Genomic DNA, 25,933 nt, shown 5'->3' with positions numbered 1-25,933 from the left:
GGAAATTAATCAGATTGCATAGAATTAGATTTGATTTAATTGCTTATTAAAGATAGTGGACAGTAGGGTATTTTTTCACTAGCTATACACTGACAACACAAACACAGCTGGCTAAAATAGTACTGACAAGGCTGAAACGATTAATTGAATTAATCATGATGAGCCCATTATTGAAATAATCAAACTAATTTAGAAATCAATTTATCATTAACTGGAGAATAGAGTCAAAAACTGGCCATTTGCTGAAAGAACCACACAGTCAGAGCAGTAGTTAAACCAAAGCTGTGCAAAAAGTGTATAGTTTGCCTAAAGTTTAAGATGAAAAATTGTTCTCTGTAAAAATATATTCTATCCCAGAACTGCTCAAATAGCTTTAGTCATAGTAGTTTTTGCTACACCCAGTTAAAATTCTGTAAAAAAATAAATAAATAAAATAAAATCTTCTATTAAGCACATTTTTCCAAAAACACTCAACAGATTAGTAGACAACATTTTTTGTAACTGCAGATGCAGCAAATGATCAAGAGTTCACTAAGGGAAAGCTGATATTGCATCTAGACCAGTGGTTCTTAACCTTCACCGAACCCTTCTTACCCCCCGACACACAAAATACTTTGCGGTATTCTGATTTAGTAATGTAATTATATTAGCTGTGTTACCACCCCCACACCACTAGAGGCAGTACCAAACCCGAAAAGATGCGACTGAGGAGCAGATTTAGAATCTGGTAAAAACTGTGAGTTTTGCTGAAGTAATTAAAGACAAAAGTTCAAATCCATGCTGAGAGTGGAGCTCCTTCAATCAGGGCTCCTCCGCAGCACTGATTAGCTAAGCAATGTAACGTGATCCTCTGCAGCAAGTGATGGCAAAGCGGGGCGTCATCACGACTGTAAAGACACAAGTGTGTCTTTACCTCCGCGGCAGAGGCTCCACCGAACCCCTGGGTTTCGATCGAACCCAGGTTAAGAACCACTTATCTAGACGCTTCTCGGCTGCTGCACACCTGAAGTCAATGAGTCATTAGCAGGTTTCAGCTGAACCTGATGGCAGGTGCGGGTGGTCAGTTCATCTGAAACAGGTGTGCTGGAGCATACCGACGTAGAAGAGTAGACGCCGCATGAATCGTACGGCAATGTCGGCGCCATATTGTGAGGGGCATTTTTGTAAACACTAAATAAAGAGCTGCATAAACCAGTTTTATCCCAAGGTCGTCCAGTTCAGTATTGTAGAATCACAAATACTGATCTCAACCAAGATGGATGAGGAGTGCTGTATAAGTTTTTTTTTCCAGACCTTCCTTGATGAGCAGACTTTGAAACAATTTTATTACTCTTTCCTAACATCATTGACTTGTTCTCTCATCTGTTGTTGAATTTCATTTGAAAGGGTCATGATGTGTTGCTTTTGGAGATCTTTTCGCCTACTTCATGTTGTCAGACAGGTTCTGTTTAAATAATTATCAATATTAATGATTCTTAACCCACCTTTCCCTTTCTGAATAAGCCATATCAGTTTAGATACCTATCCTGTAATAAAATAAAACAAAATTTGAATCCTGATTTTTGTATTTTTCATGCAGTTTAGGTCTAATATTAATAATTATTTATTAACCCGAAGCTTTGTAATATGAGAAAAAGCAAACAAAATATATTAGTAAGCAGGGAAGATATTTTTCACAGTAAGCTAATGTGCTTAAAATATGTGTAAATATTGCAGGTTTTTGAAAAATATTTATTTTTAAGTTATTGATAATCACCGAAATTGAGATGTTTTAATTTATTTTATATGTCCTAACCTTCCTATATAATAATAATAATAATAATAATAATAATAATAATAATAATAATAATAATAATAATAATAATAATAATAAATGTGTTTATTTTTATTTGGAAGAAAAACAAACTTACGCCGTTATTGCAGGAATGTGACGACACTGAAGCATGATGAAAACATTGTTGTTCTTGCCTAGTAATTTAGCAATAAAACACCCTCGTTTAATGAATGTTTTGATTTTCTTCCGTAGCAGGTGTGTTTTTGGTGCATCTCTTGATACAGCGGTCCCTCGCTCTACCTCCTCACGTGCTCGCTTATTGGATGTCATAGAGGTGTGCGAGGAGCACCAAAATATGGCGCTATCATTTCCAGCCAATAGCCGCTCAGTTTGTAACAGGTTTCTGTTTGCCGTCACGGTGGCGACGGGAACGCGCGTCAGAGACGGGGAAAGGGATTTAGAGGCGTCGGGGTCGCGCTCACCGTGTTTGGCTGGCAAGTGCCTGCTTCACCAGGTTCAGCATTATGGGGGATCCTGGACCCCGAGACGAGATGGACCCTCATCGAGCGACCACAGCACAGGGACCGTGCAGGCGGTTCATACCGGGGTAGAGGAGAGCTTTCATGTGTCAGTAAGTGAGCTGCAGAGGAGGAGGTGTTTTCTGAGAGTCAATCAGAGCTGGAGTCACTGCTTGGTAGGTTAACGAAGGAGAGACGGACGTGAGGAAACTGGGAAGTCGACTTAACTTCACTAAATACCGCATTGAACTGAGCGGAAGCAATGAATAAATTGGTGATTACGAGCCGGTCCGGTCAGCCTGGGCGAATCGGAACAGGCTGGGCTCGTCCAGTGTGAAGTCGGCTCCCATCTGTTGACTTCTCCGCCGGGCGGCGATGTCCGCTTTCTGCCTGGATCTGCAGACGTCTGCCGTGGTTTCAGCACCACTAGAGCTGGACAGCGACTACATGGAGCCGCCGGCCAGCCCCGGCGCTCAGGAGCCCGGCGGCTTTCAGGGCCACCCGCCGCCGCGGCGCGCCGGCTCCGGAGGCCTCGGCACGGCCTTGGAGGAGGAACTGGCCATGATCACCGGGGAGCGGGGAGTCGACGAGGAGCTGGTGGAGCTGGAGGCGCCAGCGGCGGGGCATAGCGTAGACATGCTGTTGCTCCTCCGGCAAAAAGAGAAGGACTTGGTTTTAGCAGCTAAACTGGGCAAAGCGCTGCTGGAGAGAAACCAAGACCTGACCAAGCAATATGAGAAGATGCACAAAGATCTGTGTGAGAAGTTGGAGGTAAACAAGAAACCCCGCTGTAGAAGTTGTGATAGTCTGAAATATAAAAGTTTTCCCGTCAAGTTTGGCCACTTAAACCAACTTAAAGACAGACATGTTTTAACTGGATTGGTTTTAGATGGATAAAGTTGTAATCAATGGTGACAAATGCGTAATTATCTCAAATTACATCTGAGATAATTACATTATCTCAGATGTAATTTTTATAGTGGGGGCTGGGATTTAGTTTATCTTGTTTTCAAAATGCTTTACATGAGCTAAGCGGCAGACTGAGAAAAACACCCACAGATAGAGACTAATCCTGTTTATGTCCTGGACCTGTAGTATCTGCTGGGCATCTGTTCAGCCCTTTGATCCATATTCATCCTTTTGCATGAGCTCAGAGGGGGAAAAAAAGATGCCATAAAAGTCTCACACTGTTTGAAGTTGTTGTTTTTGATTCTCCCTGATCTTTCTTTTTCACGTTGGCTTTTGTCCAAAGAAGAAAATAGTGCAGACTCCATTTAGTTTAACCTCGGACCTAACCATCATAACAACTCCCAATCAAGCTCTACATTCTCAGTGCCTCCCCATTCTTGCTAACATGCTAAAATTGTAAATATTATACAAACTCACTAATACATACACTCCCACACAAACGTTCTCATCCATTAAATCTGTGTTAAGGATGATCACATTTTTGGTTTTTCTTTAGCCAAGATTTCAACATGTGAATAAACGTTTTTACCATGTTTTACATGTAAAACGTTCTAGTTGCAGCTAAACAAAATGTGGAAAAAAAATATAAATTTTCAGTAGTTAGACAAAGTTTAGGCTGAAAACTAGGTTTGCACCAATTAACAATCTTTAAAAAAAACCTGATTTGTCTCCCAAAATTAAGGAAAACAAGGCCGATTTATCAGCTGGTTGATTTAACAATGCTCCTCTACTGAAAACCAGAATGTTATGTTACTCTTCACTTCCTTGTTTCTCACAATTTTTCTTCGTTTGACATTTTCATATTAATTTTTTGTTTCTTTGTCAGTTCTACACTAAATGTCATCAACACTGAGTTTTCTGAACTTCTCTACCACTTTGTTGTAATAATAACTCTGTCAAGGAAAGAATTGTTTATGAAACATAACAGTGTGAGTGAAGTTATAGTCCCATTCTGGGGTGACTGTGGCTCTGTGGGTGGAGTAGTTGTTTTGTAGTTGGAAGGTTATAGGTTCAATTCCAGCTTTCTCCTGTTGCATATTGATACGCCCCCTGGGCAAGGCATCTAACCCCAAGGGCTGTAGCATAAAGCGCTTTGAGTGGTCAAAATGACTTGAAAAGGGCTATATAAGTTCAGTCCATTTACCATTGTTATTTACTTTAGATGCATGCTTGCATGAAATACAGAACATAACCTCTGTCACACTCCTGTCCTCTTCCTCTACACCCAGCACCTGGAGCAGGAGAAACACGAGTTGCGGCGGCGCTTCGAAAGTCGAGAGGGTGAGTGGGAAGGCCGCGTGGCCGAGCTGGAGACGGATGTCCAGCACCTGCAGGGCGAGCTGGAGCGCCACCAGGTCCAGCTGAGGGAGGCGGACAGGGACAAGACCAAGGCCATCAGCGAACTATCTGAACAGAACCATAGGCTGCTGGAGCAACTCAGTAGGGTGAGGAGGAGTGAGTCTGTGTTTGTGTGTGAGTGTGTGTGTGTGTGTGTGTGCGTGTGTGTGTCCACCCTCATGCTTCAGAGGTTACAGCTTTAGGCCACCTGGGCAAATCTGCAAGGAAGATTTAATTAGCTCGGGCTTTGTGTTGTGGGTCACATGGTCCTAATGCTTCCCTTATATGGCCTTCCATCTACGGCACACTTCTTAGGGAAGCACTATGGTGTGTATGGAAGTTTGTATTCTGAAAACAAAAGTTCTCAGAATTCTTAATGTGGCATTATGTGGACATTTTGCTGATTCACACAGTGAACAAAGAATTTGTGGGTTTGTGGTTAGGTTTAGGACTAAGGAGTGAACTGAGTTTAGGGTTGGGTTTATACTCAAGGTGGTTAGGGTTAGGGAAAGTGTCTGGGTTAACCATTAATGCAGTTACTAAAATGATTGGACGTCAATCCAAAGTCTTAACATGGGTAGAAATACAAACGTGTGTGTGCGCGCGTGCGTTTGTGTGTGTGTGTGTGTGCGTCTGTGTGGCCTTGTATTTGATACAGTGCATGGACCATTTAAATGCTACATTGTTTCTTATGGGGCCTAATGTCAGGACCTCATAAGAAGAGGTGCTGTTTTAAGCGGTAGGGGTTAGGTTTACAATTAGTATGTACTGGTTACAGGTAGTTTTAGGGTATTGGTTAGTATTAGGCTATAGGAATTAATGAAGTGAATGTAAAGACTTTTGAAGGTAGAAATACTTACTATGTGTGTATATCTGTATGTGTATGTGTGTTACCTTGGGGCCAAGCTGTTGAGTTTCTGTTTGCTTGGCTGGAATAGCACAGGCTGCTCAGCCAAATGAGTTTTCAGCCCCCTCCCTCCTGTCATGGTGGACCTACCCCTGTTCTGCTGATCTCTCTCACTTAATCTGAATTATGCCAGGTCCTAAATATAAAAGCAGGGCTTCCAATAATTTACGGAGATTGAACTATGCGCTTATGCAATAGCCCTCTGCTCATTGACAGGTGATTTGAGTGCAGTTATTTGTGACTGGCTGAGATGGAACGAAGAGATTCAGAGACAGATGAATGGAGAAATTAATGGGAACAAAGCTTGAGCCGTTTTGGGCCAGACGTCGAAGCTTTATCGTGAAATGGTTCACAGACTGCAGGGTAAGCTGAGGCCGGCTGCGAGGGAAAGATTGATGGAACTGAGAGTGCTAACGTTTTTGCTGCTCTTATTTAAGCCGCTCTAAGAAGCTCAGAGGAACTTCTCAATCTGCTCAGCCGACACCAAGAAATGAACACTTCCTTCAGTCAGGATGGCCACTTGCTAATATAATAGCTCCCAAAACAACATCTATGTTCTTTCATTCTACACTGGGAAGAATGCACTTCCATTCGTGTTATATGGGTTATATACATTATAAAAATTTGAAGATTACGATGGCTTGATAGGGACCTCGTATTTAAAGTAACAGTTCAGCGCGTTTGATACATTTCAGTCAAGAAACAAAACAAAATGTAAACTTCTTTTTTCCCCCCAATTCATTCAGCAGTGTTACAATACTAAAAGTTTTCTGACAATAATTTGCTTTTGTCAATCTGTTGAAGCATTACAAGTGGAGGGTGTAGATAAAGAATAAGCAGACCTGAGTTTATACAATAGCAAAGAAAAACAGATTAAATTATTTTGGAGCTGTGTCAACATATAGACAATCTTGTGCAGATGTACTTGAATGCACCATAGAAGCACCTGTTAGTAGGGGGAAAAGTAAGGACAATTTCCATAAAACAGTTTTTTTTTCTTCATAGACATGGGGAAAAAATGGGGCCCTGTCCTATTTAATTGTTTTTTGAAGTAAAAAATAAATGTTACCATTCCCAGACCAAAAATCACACATCCATATTTGCACTGAACACCCCCATGAACCTGCATGAAATGGTTCGTTTTAGCTTGAAGGTGACGGTGTTAACAGTCAGTACAAGACAAGAACAACTGCTACAGTTACTATGCTGCCAAGAAAAATTATAAAGTGAGGTTTTCAAAGAGAGAGAGAGAGAAAAAGACAAGAGTGTCAATTTGTAGCTCAGTTTTTGTTCAAGAGGTGGGTAGACTGTAAGAGATTATCGACCATTTAGCATAGTTAGCTTAGCTACAGACTACTGTTTGCCTCCGTTTCTCTAGCATTTAATGAACGAAAGGAAAAAAAAATTACCAACATATCCATATATTTAACTTGTACTTGTCCCTTTTACCACACTTAACAGATGAAATCCTTTTTGCAGACGCGATCCTAAGGCCACCAAAATGGATCCCATCAACACCTTGACGGCTGCTAGAAATTTGAGACAAAGGGCAACCTTTGGAAAGTTCAACTCTCACCGGATATTACTCTTTTTATGTTTCTCCAATCCGAACTGTTTGCAAATTCAACTTTTCCAGAAATTAGTGCTACATTTTCTGAGGACAATTTACATTGGTCAATAACCCCAATTTACATGATTTTGGAAATTTGGGGGGAACTGGAGCACCCGAAGAAAACCCCCACTAACACTCGGAGAATGCATCAGGATGCAAGATGCATCAGGAAATTCAAGATTCTCTAATAGATGTTCCAGATCCATGGACGCAGGGTGATAAGTGGTTTTTACAGGAATAGTGTAGTTTTCCCCGTTTGGTTCTTGATGCCTGGCCACTTTTCTTCTTAGAGATCCTAGTTCATCTCTGTCTTGGAGCTCCGTTTTCAGATTTTCCACTGTGCACCCTGGAAGTGATTATAGCTCGTCTGAGAGACTCTGAATCAGAAAACTCTTCTCCTGTCAGTAGTTCTCTCTTCATCTCCCTGAGTCTTTTCTGCCCTTGTAACTCAGYTTTTGTATTCTCCAGTTCTCTTTGCACGTAGACTAGCTTTTGGTTCTCCTYAAACCATCTTGCTCTCTCCTTTTCCAAAAGAGAGCCAAGTCTCTGGATCTCTCTCTGTAACTCAAWGGGARGCTTTCTGTTCTCAGTCCAGCCTTGCAGATWCTGTCCAGCTCTCCATGCTCCATGCTGGGGTCTCATCTCACCGTTGGAGGAATGTGGCCTTTGGTTCGACATGTTGGAAAAAACAATGTTTGTTAAAATCCGTTTTGATCTGCAAACGATCTCAATGTTCAACTTTGAAAGAGCTTTACGAACGWCTGAACTTGTCAGTAGTGCAGCAAGCAATGACAAGAATGTAGAAGTTTGTTACATACATACAGAGCTGATGACATCACAAGCAGGACTCTAGTTGTGACATCACAGAGTTTCCCTTCATCTTTGGAATGATGATGTGAGTGTTTGAGAACTCTACCACACTGACCAACCAACCTCCACCATCATCCTCCTCCTCACCTTCCTACCCCCCATATTGGAATTGGGATGGGTTATATAGTGTTAGGGTGGCTCTGATTTATTCTTTCTGTASATTTTTGTTCATGGTTATTTTTTGTTGAGGCATTGCATCTTAGGACAGTTGTCCCCTCTGGTTTTGGATGACATACAGTTGGAGGTTTTTTGCTCTTTCTCTTTTAGTTTTGGGCAGTTGGTATGATGCGTATCCATGGCAATACTTTTTTAGGTATATTTTTACGACCGGGAGACGCTAATCATTATCTCAAAAGCTCAAATAGTGAACTAACTACTGCCACCTGTACTACAACCACAAATCTCATGAGGCTTGAAAAGAAGTTTTTGTTCATGCAGAGCAGAGAAAATGTCTTCCATAGTTTGTAATGGACAAGAATCATATCCCCAAACCCAACATCTTTCTGCCCAGCTTTCAAACCAAACAGCCAGAGAGATATTTACAGTAGAGGCAGATTAGATTGATTTACCAGGTCATTACAACAACTTATGGTGTCATCCAAGACTTGTGATTGTGGGATATTGTGTCTGCAATAGGGATATTGAAGTGTTAGCATGTCATGACAGCAACACTGTCTTTAGAAGAATGATTGATACTGGAGATGATCCTTCCTGCCCACAGCAACAACATCCACCAACTCTTTGAAGATACTTGGTGGATATTACAACAGTTAATTTCCATTTAAATCTTGCGGATGCATATTGGATCACTGGCAATACAAATATTTTTCTAATTCTGACATGTATCAAGTAGTTATCAGTAAATTCTACACATTTCTGCAGTCAGAGGAATATGGGAAAAGCTTAAAAATAGTGGCACATTTATGTCTTTAAGTAATAATTACCATTTTTGGAGTGTATTATATTACGCAGCTCATATTAGCTTAGCATAAAGATCTTGAAATGTAATGTGTCAATCATGATTGGCCTTGTTTATCTGTTCATTGAACCCTGAAGAGCAAATATTCAGTACAGCGAGTCAAAGTGGGCTTCTTTATAACATCCTCGTCAGAAACTACTAGTTACTGTTGGTTACACTGTCTCTGTTGGCTTATGGAGATACATGTTTTTTAAAGGGGCCCAATTAAATTTTTTGTCATGGCAGGATTCCTGGCGATGCCTTTGCCTGTTAGCAACAGGTGAAAGTATTAGAGGCTTGTTGCTCCAACCCCTGAATAAAGATTTTAATTTCATTCTTTATTTAATGTAAACACCGCATTTGCAAAATTGTATGTTGGAGGCAAAGTTTTGCGCACATTTGTAACAGAAATGTAACTACAAACATGTAGATACGTTTACCTTTCATAATTAGGGAAACGTACCTCTCATAATTACACCACTGATAGCCGTTGCTGTCAGTGGTGTAATTAATATCACAGTGATCTGCTTGTTCCCATAGGAGCAGAAATGCTGCTCAGATTGTCTGTGAAATTCAGACAATCTGCATAAAGATTAAAAACAGTAAATGCTCAGATTCATTTCTACCCAGATGTCTGTTTTGTAGTTTGGCACTGAGAACTAATGGCGATGGAAAAAGTGCCTCCGGAGCTCAATACAGAGGTGCTTTGATAACCTTGTCAGCTGTGATTCAACTGATAAAATGTGTGTGTGTGTGCGTGTGTGTGTGCCTGTGTGTTGTTCTCTTGGGAGAAGCAGTGATATGCTGCGAGGCACCTGCAGCTCCGTGTGGAACAAAGACTCCATGAGGAGGAGGTTTAACCCCTGGTCTGCGGGTGTGCAGAGGATCTTCCTGTCACATCTTAATCCGATTTATCCAGCTCCTGTCCACACAAAACCCCACTCCCAACCGGTTGCCATAACATCATCACCTCATCAGACTCTGGTCTTCCCTTTTCTTTTCAGCTGTGGATGGCTGCAAAAGCAAAAACACTTAACTTAATTAAATGTTTAATCTAGTTGATAGCCGGTTGTTGGAATGTGGAAAGATTTTCCCGGGGAATGTTGTGATTGGTGGGGCGACGGCACATTCTGTGGTCTCTGCAAGTCCTTGAAATTGGTGCCGGCTAATTGAATGCATCGATTCGGATGGCGTGATTCAGTGAGCTGGGGAGGCCAGGGGAAACCTGCAGGGTAATAGAGAAAATAAGGTCAGCACCGCTGCTCCGGTTTTCATTTTTTTGTGTATGTTTTTTGTTCTCTCTTCCCTTTCTGTCCAGATTCATTACTAAGCAACGGGCCGTGACTAAGTAATAGTAACATGTTACACATTCAGTCTGAATGCAGGGAGTGCTAGACCAGCCTGAGGGGACCTAGGAGATGTGAAGCCACCAGAGACTTCCTGCTATTCTCATCTGCCCTTCCCTTCCTCTCTCTCATAGTTGACTCTTTGATCAGAATAAGATTGTTCCACTTCAGATGATTCTGTAGGTTCTCTTGTTAACCCCGTTTGGCGTTCTTAGTAAAAATCCTAAAGAGAGCTGACGGCTTTTACCAGAGCAAGAGTGGTAGCATGAGAACAAATGAAAGTTTGATTTCTGTAATCATTTGGTGAAAGAGGAAAATAAATCACCAAGAACAATCAATAAGTTTGGACATTGAACCTTCTTTTGCCCGTGTCGAGAATCATGACCCCAGAGTCTTAGCAGTGGCTTGGTGGAACTTTTACTGGATGTTTGCCTTGGCAAACCATCAGAAGTGGTTCTGTCTAGTTTGGTTCTTCACCTGTTTATCAGCTTTATTGTACCTTTATYMYCTGCAATTCCTAAAAACAAGCGACAAAAACTGAGCTAATCCCCCGTGTTCGCAAAACGTGGTGATATTTATAACAGTCGTCAAACTACGGCTCCTACAGCATATTTAAAATAAAACGATTGACCAATATAAGTAGAAATTTGTCCCTTCTTGCATCTTGACAGAACTAACAGAAACTAAACTGTTTATAGATTTGTATAATGGAGAATTTATCAAACATCAGTTTTCAAATATTTATTTTAAGTCGTATTTAATAGATATATCTAATAACAATTGATGGCGCTACTAATATTTTTGTGTCAGATTTCTCCTTGTCATTGGGATAAAATGGTTTTCTGGACACAATGAATCACATAGCGACCAATAGGCGCCGTCCAGTCCAGTAATACATATCAATTAGCAGGAGAATGAAAGATGTAAAAAATAATTAACGATACTACATTAATATTGATTAATCAACTATATATATACTGCCACCCCTGAAAAAATCCCTGCCCCCCTCTTGCCACCCCATGAATATTTTTCTAGATCCGCCCCTGATTATAATCACCATAGTACCACAAAATATTGTGAGAAAACTACGTTTTTTTTGTGTGTCCTCTTCAAGCTAACTGCTAACATTAAGTCTTATAACTTTCCTACAGCTGTGGCCTTCCTCTCGCCACTGATTTGTGGAGAGCTGATCCCCTTCACAGATTCTCCCAGCTGAGTTGTGAATCTGTGTAGTTCCTACGATGTTCCCATGGGCCCTTCGGCTGTTTCTCTGAGTAATGTTCTACTTGCCTTACCATTTTTTGTTGATGGGTTGAACAGAGCCTTGTAAGATGCTCAAAGTTTGGGGTATTACGTTCTAACCTAAACTGGCATTTAACTTCACAACTGTCTCTTTTTGGTCCTTGATTTTCATGACAACGTTTGTTCTCTAAGAAATCCCTGAGACCTTTCTAGAACAACTGTATTTATATAAATTACACCCAGAGCAACTGTTTCCTAGTTGGGTGTTTCCCCAATGTGGTGGTTGGCACTGAATTTTTATTTAAAGGTATTGGAATACAGGGAGCTGAATACAAATGCATATCATACTTTTCAGATTTTTACATATACAAAGAATTGAAATGCCATGTAACATTTTCCTTTCACACCACAGATGTTCGGTATTCTGTGTCGGATTATTCCATAAAGTCACAAGTCTGAGATGGAGTTGAACTGTCACATAATGTGGAAACCTTCAAGTAGTAAGTTGCAACACACTTTATGTTCTCAAATAAATGTCACAAGATTGGGAACCTTGAAGGGGCAGTATTATGAAAGTGACCATGTTGTAATGTTATTGTCTCGTCAAAAACATATCTGGCATGTTGCCTTGATTCTTTCATGCATGTTTGAGAAATCCTTTAATCTCCCATGGCAACCTTTCAGGGGTGCATAAACCCCTGGGTGGACCAAGCTCCTATTCAGAGCTGCAATTTCCAAAGCATTCCAGATCAGACATTCCTGCGGGACCCCCCTCTCAGCTCCTTCAGACTAGCCAGAAGCAATTAGGGAACAGCTGGTCAAACTGCGCATCATCTGAACTCATTTTAGGAGCTGATTCTCAGTGCAACGCTGGTAAAAACATTAAAGAATTAATGTTTTGCTCTTCCTGAAACTCCTGAAACTCCTGAAGGCGGAGTTTCAGGAAGAGCAGGAGCTTCTTAAAGCGACAAAGACCCAATTTGAAGGCATTAAATTACAAAATCAATTTTCTTTTAAGTTATACTTGATGTATATAGCATTTTTAAAACAACGTATAAATGATATCACAGCAGGTAAAGTGAATTGATCTAAAGAAGAAGAGTATTTTTGTAAAAAGTATTGCGACTAATGAACTCATTTATAACAGTAACTAAAAACAAATGACAGGAAATCACATTGGCACTTGCTGTTTGATTAAATCGATGCCTTACATTTAACACACTGAACACACTAAATGTCCTAGAATGTGTGTGTGTGTGAGTGTGCTGGTCTTTGTGTCAGCCAATCTCATTGAACCTAATCAGATCAGAGTAAAGCAGCAGGAAGGGGACCTTTCTGTAATTACATCACCCCAGAGGCTCTGAGGAGGCTGGACATGCACCGACCCCAGCTTCAGCGTCCTCACGCTTTATGGCTTTGCTCCGATTTACTGGACTGACTGAATTAAGTGCTGACAGCAGCCACCGGGGGCTCATCATTGCTTATTTGTTGCTATAGTGAAAAAGTAATTTCAATTCCTGCTTACTTAGTAGAGTTTAACACACTGCATGCGACTGAGCCTGGGAATCAGATGGACATAAGAGCTGCTTGACATAAACAAACCAAAAATTTTACAAAATGATTTAAACTAGAGAACAAAAAGCAAAACTTCAAAAATAATAAAAACGTCCCACTGGTTTGGAGCTGCCTTTGATTCATAATTACAGAAACATTAATCAATATGTTTGATGTATATTTGCTTGATTTTAATTGGTTACTGTATTATGTTTTTATGGTGTGAAGCACTTTGAACTGTTGTTGTTGAAATGTACTACACAGATAAACCTGCCTTAAAACTGCAGTAAGTAATTTTTATAGAATTTTTTTTTTACATATTTGTTCAAACTGTCATATTGTGACAGTGTGTTATGAAACAGATAATATGTGAAATGATCAATCTCCTCCATCTCCTGCCTGTCTGAAGAAACTCACTGCTCCCGACCAAAATCAACCAATAAGAGCAAGGAGGAGGGGCTTAGTGCGGTAAATCAAGCTCATGTACTCACAGAGAGACAACTCACCGTTACAGGAAAACCATTTATCTGCTGTCATCGTTGGCCAAGCTAATTGTCCTTAGAATTCACCACAGGCTGTACAATAACAAGGATGGGCAGCACCAACACCACTGTGATGGACAATTAGCTCATGTACTAAGACCCTCCTCCTGAATTTGATCTTCTTTATACTTAGCACTAGGTCAAGGCAGAGCAGTAACATTTTTCCACAGATTATCTGCCTCATAAACTGTCCTGGCATAGTGACAGTTTCAACAAATAAGTAAAAATACATTTTTATAAAAGTTACATGCTGCACAGCAAAAAGCCCAGTGTTAATGTAACTCTGAAGAGTGTGGACTATATAAGCACTGAAAAAGTGTTAATATCAACTCTGTGGGAGTTAACAACACTGTTATGTTGTTAACTCCCACAGAGTTGATATTAACACTTTGAAGAGTGTGGGCCTTATAAACACTGAAAGAGTTCAATTAACACTGGGCTTTTTGCTGTGCGCAGCTTTAAAAGTATAGCCATAAGCAGTGAAACAAGTAGTCATATGCGGACATATCTAGAAATGTGAGATCATCCAAACAGACTAAAAAAAGAAAAGAAGGAAATGTAGTGTTGCAGTGCCTGACATCAGCGGTCACCTCTTGTATCGAAGGCATTAGTCCTCATCTGGGGTTAGATTTCTTTGGACCTTTGCTCCATGTTTTCCCCTTTTCGGTGTCTGATTAATGTGAGTAAAGGTCACAAGTGCCACAGAAAGTGCAACCAGGAAAACTGCGAATACCTCAACTCCAGACGTGACCCTGAATGTGGCACAATCTCACTTTATATCATCTTGTGTTGGAGTCTCAGTGACACAATGTTTCCTTCCACGTTAAACTCAAGCAGGATTTTTTCTCTGCTCCTTCTACAGCCTGCTGTCAGAGGGAATCTGTCCAGGTTTCAGAGCAGAGCATCTGCATCCAGTCAGTGCAAAGCGTTGCTCTCAGCACGGTGGTTGTCGGGCCGACCTGTTGTCGCCCACAGCAGCTAGAACGACAGGTCCAAACCGGATTGGGACTGTCTGACTGTGACTCCTGAAAACTCCAGAAAACAACCTGACCGGCGTGTCGCATCCTCACCACTTCTCTCTGGTTGCTATGACAACCAGGGTGACATGCAAATTGTGGCGTTGCCATGGGAATGCGCTTTCCTGAATGGCACCGTGATACAGAGTGTTCGGATGCGAGGGTGCGTCACCTCAGACCCCCTGACGCATGAGTCACGTCCGGCAGCCTCGGAGGGGAACCGACACTCTGATAACGTCAGAGATGGGAGAGCTTTGGGTTCCTTCCTTCCCCCCAGTTTTTTTTCTTCTCTTTTCTTTTCTCTTCTTTTCTTTTTATCCTTGTTTGGCCTCTTTCACTGATAATCTGGAATCTGAGGAATTTAGCCACAGATTTGGCGACTGTACTAGCCCGAGGTCAACCTCGTAGTTTTCCAGTGTGATCTCTAAATCGGTCTGTTTACTGGGCCAGTGGGTCAGATGCCACGTTACCACGGTGACCTGATCGGTCGCTGCGACTGGGCCCAGCCAGCTGCACGGCATGGTTTAAAGTGCACATCTGTTCCTCTGAAGGCAGAGCGGATTAAAGGCATGAGCTCATGATAGTGATTTAGACACAGATTGTAACTCTGTGTCCAGTCTCTAACTGGGTTCTCACATCTGGATCTCAGTCTGATGTTTTTACAAGCTTGTAACTGGAGTTGATGTAGTCTGGAACCAAACTTTTTTTCTTTTTACGTAAAATTGACTTTTCTTTTGCTTTACATCATGTTATAATGTTTTTCCCTCATCAAGAACATACCTGGAGTGTTGACTTGATTCTTTCATACATGTCTGAGAAATCCTTTAATCTCCATGGCAACCATTTAGCTGGTTGGACCTAGCCCCGCCTTCTACAAAGAAGCTCCTGCAGTTTCCAAGCTTTCCGACTTTCCACCTCACAGAGCACCTTTGCCCCCCTCAGCTCCTTCAGACTAACCAGAGCAATTAGCAATCCACCACTGTGGAACTGCTGAGCTCATTATAGGAGCTACTTTAAAGGGTTAATAGAGGAGCCATGTTGTGATGACGTCCACAAGGTGAAGTTTCTGAAAGAGCAGGAGTTTTTAAAGAGACAAAGGCCCAATTTCAAGGCGTTAAATTATGAAGTAAAATTTTTTTTAGTCATATTTGATTTTTGTAGGATTTTTTAAATAACTGAAGGTAACAGTTACTTGATTGTCCTATAAAATGGCACACTGGGCTCTTCTGCCAGAGAAATTCAGCATAAGCAGAGCCTGTCATGTGAAACACAATGCAATATTTATTAAGACAAACAGGCACAAATTAGAGAAAGTAATGAACCAAAGTATTTGATTGGCGCAGTTAGTTACTGAACCACACATCCAGTGAATTGACTGACGCTGTAGTAAACATGAGGGAAAGATATCGGGAATGAAACTCATCAAAACGCAGAGCAATGAAATACAAAATCAGGCTGGAAAATAGAATCATAACTCCAAAAAAACAAACTATAAACCATTAATCAAAATAAATTTACTAATCATGTAAGTCAAGGAAAAAGCTGGCATAGAAGTAAAAAATGTTTTCCTTTCTTCCATCTTTTCTGGTTTATTTGCGTCCGTGTGGTGACAGGAGACTGACCGTTCTTTCTGCAGTAACGTCTAAGGGACCAAAGATCACAGCTTGACCTTTTGCTCCTGCCCTTTATACTCTAAACCTATTCCGGATGTCTTGAATAATTTAGGATTTATTTACACAACACAGTGAACTACCCCTTTTTAATTTAAAGATGCTAGTATTCATCAGTGCATTTTTTCCTGCTAACAGTGTAATGAACAATAAAAACAAAGCTGGGTGGTGAAGTATGGATTTTTGCTGCAGGATTTTACAAAATGGAAACCTTTAAAAAGCACACGATAAAAAAAGGCTTATTCTGCTTTGTGTATTTATGGATCGATGACATCACAAAAGGGAGAAGTATTTAGATGACATTGGTAAACAATGACCCAGACATATTCAGCACAGCCAGAAATCTAACTGGCTTGAATATGTTTCTATTATGATTGAAATGTTCCATTTGATTTGTTTTAGTTTGCATTCTCTTCCTGTACAAATGCATAAATGTAAGCTTCCTAAATAATTTTTTTCAGTGCAGCGTGTATAAAGTCTGAACTTCAAAAGGAAGCTCCTGTAGTTTCCAAGCTTTCTAACCTTCGGAGCACCCTTACCCACTCAGCTCCTTCAGGCTAGTCAGCAGCAATTAGCAATCTACCACTTAGCATTGGCTGAGCTCATTATAGGAGCTACTTCTCAGTGAAAAGCCAGTAAAAACCTTCTTAAGGGTTAATAGAGGAGCCATGTTGTGATGACTTCCTGAAGGTGGACTGTCAGAAAGGATAAGAGTTTTTTTTAAAGAGACAGAGGCCCAATTTCAAGGTGTTAAATTACAAAGTAAAATTTCCTTTAAGTTATATTTGATATACATAGCATTTTCATAACAACTGAAGGTATCATGGTTACTAGATTGTGCTATAAAATGCTACTATGTTCCTGGAACATACATAATGCTTCCCCTTTAAATTGGACTCTATTTAGGAAAATACAGTTACATTGGCAGTTATGACAACGCCAGCAGTCACTTCCTCCATGCCTATGTGGCCCTGATCCCACCTGCTCAATAAGCTGTGATGACACAGGGATTTAGCAGTGATTGCTTTTCTGTTAGATGCTTTAATAAAGACCGTGACAAACGATGCTGTTAAGGGGGTCCAGCTATCAAATGCACCACTTTCTGGAACAAACTGTGACAATTACCGGAACAAATCTACATAAATGTGTTATTTAGCAGTGAACTGAGTATCTGCCATGTCTCGTCATTCTGTCCTCATGCAGGCTGCAGACGTGGAGAGGCAGCTGTCCACTCAGGTCCATTCATTACGGGACGACTTCAGGGAGAAGAGTGTGTCTACAAGGCAGCACATGACACGCCTGGAGACGCTGCAGGCAGAGGTCAGCCGCGCTCTGCAGCTTTTACTCTTACATTTCACTCACAGATGTTATGATCTGAAACTTGGAGCATGTGATGCTGGAAGGAGTTCTTGTGCATAAATGCAGAGATCATAGAGAATTTCTGGATGATTTCTGATCACCAATTTTTAGCTGATACTGATTTCTCTTAATAATATGTTTTGTACTTTCTGCCTTAAAATTGTAACTACCTTATTTGTGGTGAAATAAAACAATGATTCCTCTAAAAGAGACAAATCTGACAACTGTCCAAAATCCTGACATGCTGGGATTCATTTGGTTACGTTCACATTTCTGTTTCTAATAACTTCAGTGTCTATCTTAATATTGGAATGAAGCCAACCCCAGGAAAGGCGGAGGGTGGATAGATTGATGGATAAATGGATGAAATAATTTTTTATATATATATTTGTTAATACTGTCACTATGTCCTGATTGTATGAGACATAATCTGTGAACAAATTGAGCTCCTCTGCCTCCTTCCTGTGGCTCTACCGCCATCTGCAGAAACACATCACTCCTGATCAGAAACAGCCAATCAGAGTCAGGGATTTCCAAAAAACTGCCAACGTTTCCTAATCCAGCATGTTCCACAACAGACGGAACAAAACTCCTAAGATGAAAGCTTTACTCTAATACGTTCAACTTCCTGCGACCTGCTAGTGTCTGACGCTGCGTTATGACAGACTGAATCAAAAGCAGACATGATTCTGTTGGATACATCATCTTGGCGGACTTCATTTTTAAACACCTCAGTGATACAGCTAACAGTCTTCTTCACTCAGTWCCARCTTCCACATAAAGAATGTTGTTTTAYTAGTGGCCGGTTAGCGATTAAGTTTCCTGCTGTTACTGATTGAAAAACTCAGTTTATGCTGCAAAACCTTGAGATTTTGCATTTCTGATGAGAGGTGCAGATTAAAACTCCTTGTAAAACATAATTCAAATAAGTCATTATTTCTGGCATACTGTTTGCTAAAGAAAAAAAAGAGTAGAAAATAAGTTTAGACTGTAGCTGATGTTTGCTTTAAAGTTTCCAGTCAGTTTAATTCTCAGAGGACAGACGACAAGGATGAGATTATTACTGATTATTACTCTCGTCTTCTTTTATCTTAACATTTCTGTCTCTGTTGCTGCTTCCCTCTCCTGTTGTCTCGGCTGGAGCAGCAAGGGCTAGAAGTGAGTGGTTCCGTCAGACTGCATGCTGCATGTGACGTCTGTGTCCCTCTTTACAGTGTTGCCTCAAACAAGTTCCCTGTTTTCAGGGAACATCCTTCATGTTTAGGTCAGGTAGATGTCATGATAACATACTCAATTCCATTCGCTGGTGTCTTTTTTTCTGGCATCAATCATGGCAAATGTGTCAACAGAAGCAGGAGGTGTGGTAATGATATGTGTTGATGAGGAGCTCTGCGAGTTCAGCTTTTCTGTTGCAGCGAGAAAACACCCAGACTGCAGAGCCTGCGCTATAATTGGGCGAAGAGGCTACTGCTCTATATTTAGCCGAGATGCTGCAATGTCTGGATGCTCCCACTTTCCCTGCGAGTTGCCTTCGTATGACATGTGCCGATGACTAACGGCTTTCCAGTCTGTTTCGCATAAAAACACATATTTTAAAAAAGGTAAAAACCCAGGATGCCCCAGCGTAGAACTTCAAACGGCAGAGAAGCACAACAGATCCGCCTTCGAGCGGCCGCTTTGTGAAGTAGGCTACCAGATGTAGGTCAGGGGATAAAAAGGAACAAGATGTGATTATTGTTTAATGGGGGGGAGCTGCTCGGGCAGATTCAGGGGGGAAAACAGTTGTTATTTTGAAAGGATTCGGTTGAAGGCCGTTGAAGTTTCAGGGTAATGAACAGGCTCAAACCAAGCTTTGTGTAGATGCTTAAGGATACCAGAGCATTCCTGAGGACGAGGGCGGCAACCGACACCCACGCTCGTGCTAGGCAATACACATTCTTCAGACCAGTGGGAGTACTTTTTAATCTTGTGCAAGAGCCCAGCTTGCTCCAGAGGTAAAAAAACAAACAACAAAAAAAAACAAATGTAGCCTTTAATCAGTTCCATGACTTGATTTTCTGCGAGCAACCAAGTTTCTCCACTCAGCTCTCGGTATTCCGCTGCGTAGCGTCTAACCACCTCCGTGTGACATGTTAGATTAAGATGCTGTCGGAGAGGAAGATGGAGCTGGAGCGCCGGGTGACCGCCATGATCGAGGAGAACGAGCTGCTGCAGAACACCGTGGACGACCTGCGGGAGCGGACGCTGGTGCTTGAGAAGCAGTGCCACGAGAAGGACCTTCAGGTGAATCCAGGCCAAAGGGGTCTTAATAGCTATTTAGTCTAATTCAGTAGTTGGGACCAAACATTTTGAATGTGACAAGATTTTGCTTGCTTTTCCACAAACTTTTCTGCTCCTGTCTTGTTGGATGTTTTTTTGTCAGCTGTGTTTCTGGTGTAGTGAAGTTCAATAGAACCAGTTTCAGGACTTTTTTTTTACTGGGAAATAGATCAAGTTCTTGCAAAGAGGCAGACAGTTTTCAGTGTATTTGAGTTTTTTTAAATCCACAATTTTAACATTTTAACCTTGTTGATCTCATTCTTTATTAATTTCATCACTGAGCCCTTTCCGTCTTAAGGCATTGCCACACAGCAAAGGTCTCAGGGGGCCACTGATGTGACACAGGCCGGTGGAAACGCTCACTGTTATCTGGAAAGTTCCTTTTCCAGATGTTAAAACAAGCTGTGCAAAATAAGAAAACAACTTTAGTTATAGTTTTCTTGGAGGGAAGGGACCTCTGTGCTGCCTGTTTTAACACAAGGCGAAAATAAGTACAAGAGTTGGAGAGGAAATTGTTGATAAAACAGGGAAGGTTACATCACCACAAAACAAAACAAAAAATCAATAATTATCAATTGACTGATATGAAAAGCTTGTCTTGTGATGTTTTTCAGCCATATCACCTACCTTGGAGGTAACCATGGTTATGCCAATAGCACCTTTCTGCTCTCCTAATTCACACATAATTACTATCCTCAAGCTAACAACAAGCTAACTGAAATGAAGCTACCAGACTATATTCCGGCAGAGCAGATCAGAGTTTTAGTCATTATTTTTATAAACTTTTATTTGCTTTCCAAATCTTTCCATTTTTTTCCATTATTTTCTAGTCATAGTAATATAGACTCAGGCTGAAGGACACTATTAAGACTTGTAAAGTTTGAGAAACGTTTACATCATAGACATGGTTGTATAAATCCATTTTTTTGCATGTCACTGACAGTTTGTTTTTTTTGCAGATGGATGATAGCAACAAATTCAAAGACTTAACTGCTCTGTTATGCCTAGTTGCGACAAAGCCAGCTGGAGCTTCAGGAGGTCCAGGTGTCCCACAGACAACTGACGGCTAAGTTGGCCGAGCTAACGGAGGAGCACAGTCTTCAAACTCTCAGCCCCCACCCGTCCAACCTGCTGTGTGAGATAGAGCAGAGCATGGAGCAGGAGGAGCAGGAGCAAGAGAGGGAACAGGTAGCCCTGACTCGTCCGCTCTCCGTGTAGCATAGCTAGCTGAAAGCATGGACCGCTAACATCGAAACTCTTCCCGTTACAGCTGCGTCTACAACTTTGGGAGGCCTATTGCGAAGTCCGCTCGCTCTGCTCCCATCTCCGGGGAAACGATGTCACAGACTCGGCACTCTCCACCGACTCCTCCATGGATGAGTCCTCGGAGACGTCCTCGGTCAAGGATGTGCCTACAGGGAGCCTTCACACCAGCCTTTTAGAGCTAAGGAGGTTAACACAGAATCTGCTGGATGGGAATGAGTCTACGGTAAAGGATCAGAGCTGGCTTTCTGGCTCAAATTCTAAATTCTTTTTTTTTTTTTAATTATTATTATATTTTGAGTTGAGTGAGGTTCTTTTAAGAGGCACCAAGTAGTACATATTTTTCCCGCAGTACATAACTCTTTGCCATTCAGGCTAAACCTAACTGCTAGGATATCTGGGGAAACAAATAAATTTTTATGCATTTATTTATTACTAAAAACTCCAACCAAAGTGGACATTTGAGAAAACTGCATTGGTGGGAAAACGAAGATTTAAGGTCCAGCTGCGACATTTATTACTTGTCGCAGCAAGCAATAAATACTTGCAAATGATGATTCCTAATCAACGCTGTCTTGTGTTTTATTAACTCTATATTCTAATATGCTAGTTAAAAGTAATTCAATCTACATCTTTCCACACAAATCAACCTCCTGGCGCCATGTTTAATTATTAACAGGAAGTAATGGTTGTTTTGAAACAATCTTATTGGCTAACATACGTTTTAACTTTGCACTACACTGCCCCCTAAGGGTTTGGCATGTTTAAAACAATGTTCAGGGGCGGATTTGTATGGATCCATGTGCAGAAACTTTTCTGAAACTGACCCTGTGCAATATTTTTCTTGAACTCATTTTTAAAAAAAAAAAGAAAGAAAGAAAAAAAAGAAGCACTGTTGACATCTGAGCTGTGACTGTACACCTCTCCGGGGTGCGTGTTGTGAAGTGGGTTTTTGTTTCCTTCTGGAAGGGTTCACGGCGCAGTGATGAGGAGGCACTAGAGGAGCAGGTGAGGAAGATGGGAGAAGAACTGCAGGAGGTCAGAGAGCTTTATGAAGCGGAGCAGCACAAAACACAGGGCAACGAAGAGGAGCTGCTGCAGATGCACAATCAGGTATTCTGATGTTCAGCTTAAAGGAACAGTGTCAAAAACATTGATGCAAAGCTCAATGTTTTTGAGCTTTGAATTATGTTGCATTACTCCCTCATCTAAAACATTCCTTTAGTGTTGCATCGATTCTTTGAGTAATCCTTTGATCTCCGTAGCAACAATTCAGCTGTACAAAATGCTTGGGTGGATCTAACTCCGCCTTCGAGACACAGCTCCTCCTCCTAGCTGAGGAGGAGCTTCAGGTTTCTGAGCTGGGTGACTCCCCCACTCAGCTCCTTTAGACTAGCCAGCAGCAATTAGCAAACACCTGGTAGAACTGTGCATATGTTTGAGCTCATTATCAGCTACTTCTCAGTTAAACTCTGGTAAAAATGTTCTCAAAGGGTTAATAGAGGAGCCATGATGACTTCCTGAAGGTGGAGTTTCAGGAAGAGTGGGACTTTTTAAAGAGACAGAGGCCCAATTTCAAGGCATTACATTAAAAAGTTTATTTTCTTTTTTCATATTTGATATATATGGCATTTTCACAACAACTGAAGTTAACAAAGTTACTTGATTGTGCTATAAAATACCACTACATGGCTGGAAAGTACACAATACTGCCCCTTCAACACTCCCACTCACTCTGTTGGACTTTATTCAGAGTTTTTGTGAGGTAGACCATATGCAGAAGTTTCTTCTAAAGGAATGTCTGTCTTAGGTCCAAGAATAGCAGAGTTGATGGGGAAACTCATGAAGGTTTGTTATGTAGGACATGACTCCAACCTGCCTTCACTCCACCAGGGCAACCGACTTTCTTCTCTTTGCTCGAAAACAAGTCCTGGAAACATCCGTCTGACGTCAGCTGCACTTTAACTGGGTCAAATCATTATTTCACACATGAGCAGCACTCTGACTAAATCGTGCCAGCTGAGCTGTTTGGAATACACAAAGTGTTCATCTCTCAACTCCCCTCTGTTCCTCCTGTGCGACCTCCAGATGGCGCTGCTCTCCATTGAGATCTGCTCTCTGAGGGAAGAGAACGAGCGAATGAGGGCGATGGCGGACGTCCGAGAACCCAGTGAGCAGCTCCAGAGCGCCATCAGAGACCGAGACGACGCCATCGCCAAGTAGGGTCAAGCACAGAACAGCACACCGACACAAACAATGCAGATGTAGCCAAATGTACTTTAAGAGATTTATGTTGACTCGTTAAAAGCGGGGTGGCCATCGTAAAGTTAGGCAACAAAAAAGAAACGGCAGCAATATTTAGGTTTATTTAACCTGTCAGAGAAAGAAATGTGGGTGTTCATTTTTCAAAGTCATGTTTTCACCTCGTTATTCATACAATTACAATTATTAGAGTTCCAATTAAATATTTCATTCACAATTTAAATATTTAGTTCCCGATTCTATATTAAATATTTAGTTTTAATTTTGTTTTACTTAGCTCTAAATTAACTAACATTTAGCTGCAAACTAAATGCTTATATTGCTGATGCTGAGCTGGGAGGTTCTCCTGTAGCAGTCTGCATTACAGCTGCTCTGAAGGAGCCTCTGACTGAAGCCCTCTGTTTTACAACAGTGTCATGAAGACATTATTCATAATGTTCTCTGGTTAAACTACGCACTACTTTGTGTTGGTCGATCACATGTTGACTTGATGTAAAAATGGGTTTTTAATCTTCGCTTTCATATTTTATCTACATGAAGTAGAGATTGCCAACACTTTCAAACAAAGCTTATGCTTTTGTTTATGCAAATGTAAAAATACTGAAGCCTGTCTTCTTACCCCATTTGGTTCTCTCGTTCTGTCTTTTTCCCTGTCTGTCTGTGTGTGTGTGTGTGTGTGTGTGTGTGTGTGTGTGTGTGCATTGCAGGAAGAAGGGTGTGGAAATGGAACTGGCTAAATGTAAAATAGACATCATGTCTCTGAACAGCCAGCTTCTGGACGCCATCCAGCAGAAACTCAACCTGTCACAGCAGCTGGAGGCTTGGCAGGTGGGTCAGAGAGGACAGGAAGTAAACAAAGGAGCAGCTTTTTAAAATAAAAACAAAAACAAAAACTTTGTATATGTAGTGCAACTCAACCTGTTCAGGCATCTTTTCTAAGTGCATTTATTCACCATTTGAGTGAACTGAGACTAACCTTCCTCATCCTGATTCCCTTCCTCTAACTAGTCTCATATTTGTGACTAAAAGCTGCAGTACGTAACTTTTATAAAAAAGTTTTTTTTCTTACATATTTGTTAAAATCATCATTATGTTGTGACAGTAATGTATAATAATCTGTGAAAAAGCTCCTCTGCCTTCTCCCAGTGCTTCCAGTGCTAACTGCAGTAATACACCAGTCAGGAACGACCAACATACCCTGCCATGAATGCTAATGCTAGTTAGAATAGCAGCTGATCACGGCGGATAAACAGTTTTCCTGAAACTGCAAGTTGTTTCTCCGCCGTTATTACATCCTCAGTGCGTACACTAGCCTGATTGACAGCACTAAAACCTTCCTCCTGGCACTGATTGGTTGCTTTTTTTTTCCCCTCAAAAAATATATTGTTTTGAAGAACAAAACATAACACAAAACAAAGTGCAGCAGTGCAGTCCAAAGGAGAAACCAAAGAAAGTAACATGTACAGTTTACATATTTTCATTATTTATAGTCCAAGTCTAAGAGTTAATAAAGACATGATGGTGGACACATGTCCTTGACCATAGTCCAAGAAGGGTTTCTGTATGCATCCAGAACGAGTAACATCAGAAGGTCCAAGTGGGATGTCATCCAAAATAATCTTCCTGCACCCAAAAACAGATTTGGGAATCCATTGCAGTAAAATCATTTGCTGCTTCTGAGCGGGAACGGTGCAGTTTGTCAGCAGCAGCTCTAAAGAGGTGGAGGAGCTTGATGTTTCGTCACCACATTGTGGCAGTTTTAACAAATATGTGAAAAACATATTTTTGCTACACAGTTACGTAGTGTAGCTTTAAATCCGCTAACAGAATCTTTGCCCTAATATTTACCTGCTGTGTGTGACGGCGCCCACTAGGGGGACACGTCACCGTCTCCCTCCCCGCCCTCTCTCCTCTGTAACCAGCAGCTCTTTCCTCTCTTCTCCTCGCCCACAGTTCGCCTCCTCAGGGCTCTTTACTGTTTGGCTCTTGTGGTTTCTGATCTAGTGGCCTTTCTCAACTTCAGTACCACCCTCTCTCCCCCGTGGTACCTCCCCCCCTTCTGCCTTAGAGGTGAGCCCTGAGCTGCTGCCTCACCGCTCTAACCTGACCATGGCACACCGAGTCATTTCATGCTAAAGATCTGCTCATTCAGGCTGCTAGAACCATCCACGTCTTCATCATCCCTGCTCCACCTCCCCCCTCTCCCTCTCCCTCTCCCTCTCCCTCTCTCTCTCTCTCTCTCTCTCTCTCTCTCTCTCTCTCTCTCTCTCTCTACTGCAACACTTTAAGCTTTGTTTGGAGACTGTGCTGGAGTCATCTTAACTGATCCGTAGCCCATCACAATTTAGTGACCGATGGTTTTATATTGGTGCCGCTTCACATGCAAGCTGGCACTGAATGTGTTTCTGCTGTGG

General features: G+C 41.4%; 1 protein-coding gene across 4 annotated transcripts in view; it reads left to right on the top strand.

The window, feature by feature from the left end:
• The first annotated feature begins 1,925 nt into the window (after positions 1–1,925).
• The window catches only part of bicdl1 (BICD family like cargo adaptor 1), a 48,133-nt gene continuing 24,125 nt past the window's right edge, over positions 1,926–25,933 (top strand). Inside the window, exons 1-11 of one of the 4 annotated variants that reach the window (XR_534358.2) lie at positions 1,926–3,063; positions 4,491–4,706; positions 17,520–17,636; positions 18,822–18,833; positions 19,812–19,958; positions 21,003–21,182; positions 21,265–21,483; positions 22,227–22,370; positions 23,346–23,476; positions 24,227–24,347; positions 25,473–25,589. Coding sequence is in view for 2 of the 4 variants with exons in the window: in XM_008417271.2 (XP_008415493.1) it covers positions 2,668–3,063; positions 4,491–4,706; positions 17,520–17,636; positions 18,822–18,833; positions 19,812–19,958; positions 21,003–21,182; positions 21,265–21,483; positions 22,227–22,370; positions 23,346–23,476; positions 24,227–24,347 (1,683 nt within the window). In the remaining 2 variants the exon portion in view is untranslated. The remainder of the gene's footprint in view (positions 3,064–4,490; positions 4,707–17,519; positions 17,637–18,821; positions 18,834–19,811; positions 19,959–21,002; positions 21,183–21,264; positions 21,484–22,226; positions 22,371–23,345; positions 23,477–24,226; positions 24,348–25,472; positions 25,590–25,933) is intronic. The other 3 variants (XR_001776928.1, XM_008417271.2, XM_008417272.2) reach the window with 3 other exon arrangements.

The sequence above is a fragment of the Poecilia reticulata genome, linkage group LG9, assembly GCF_000633615.1.
Source record: "Poecilia reticulata strain Guanapo linkage group LG9, Guppy_female_1.0+MT, whole genome shotgun sequence".
Taxonomy (NCBI): domain Eukaryota; kingdom Metazoa; phylum Chordata; class Actinopteri; order Cyprinodontiformes; family Poeciliidae; genus Poecilia; species Poecilia reticulata.
This window is presented reverse-complemented; position numbering and strand designations above follow the sequence as displayed.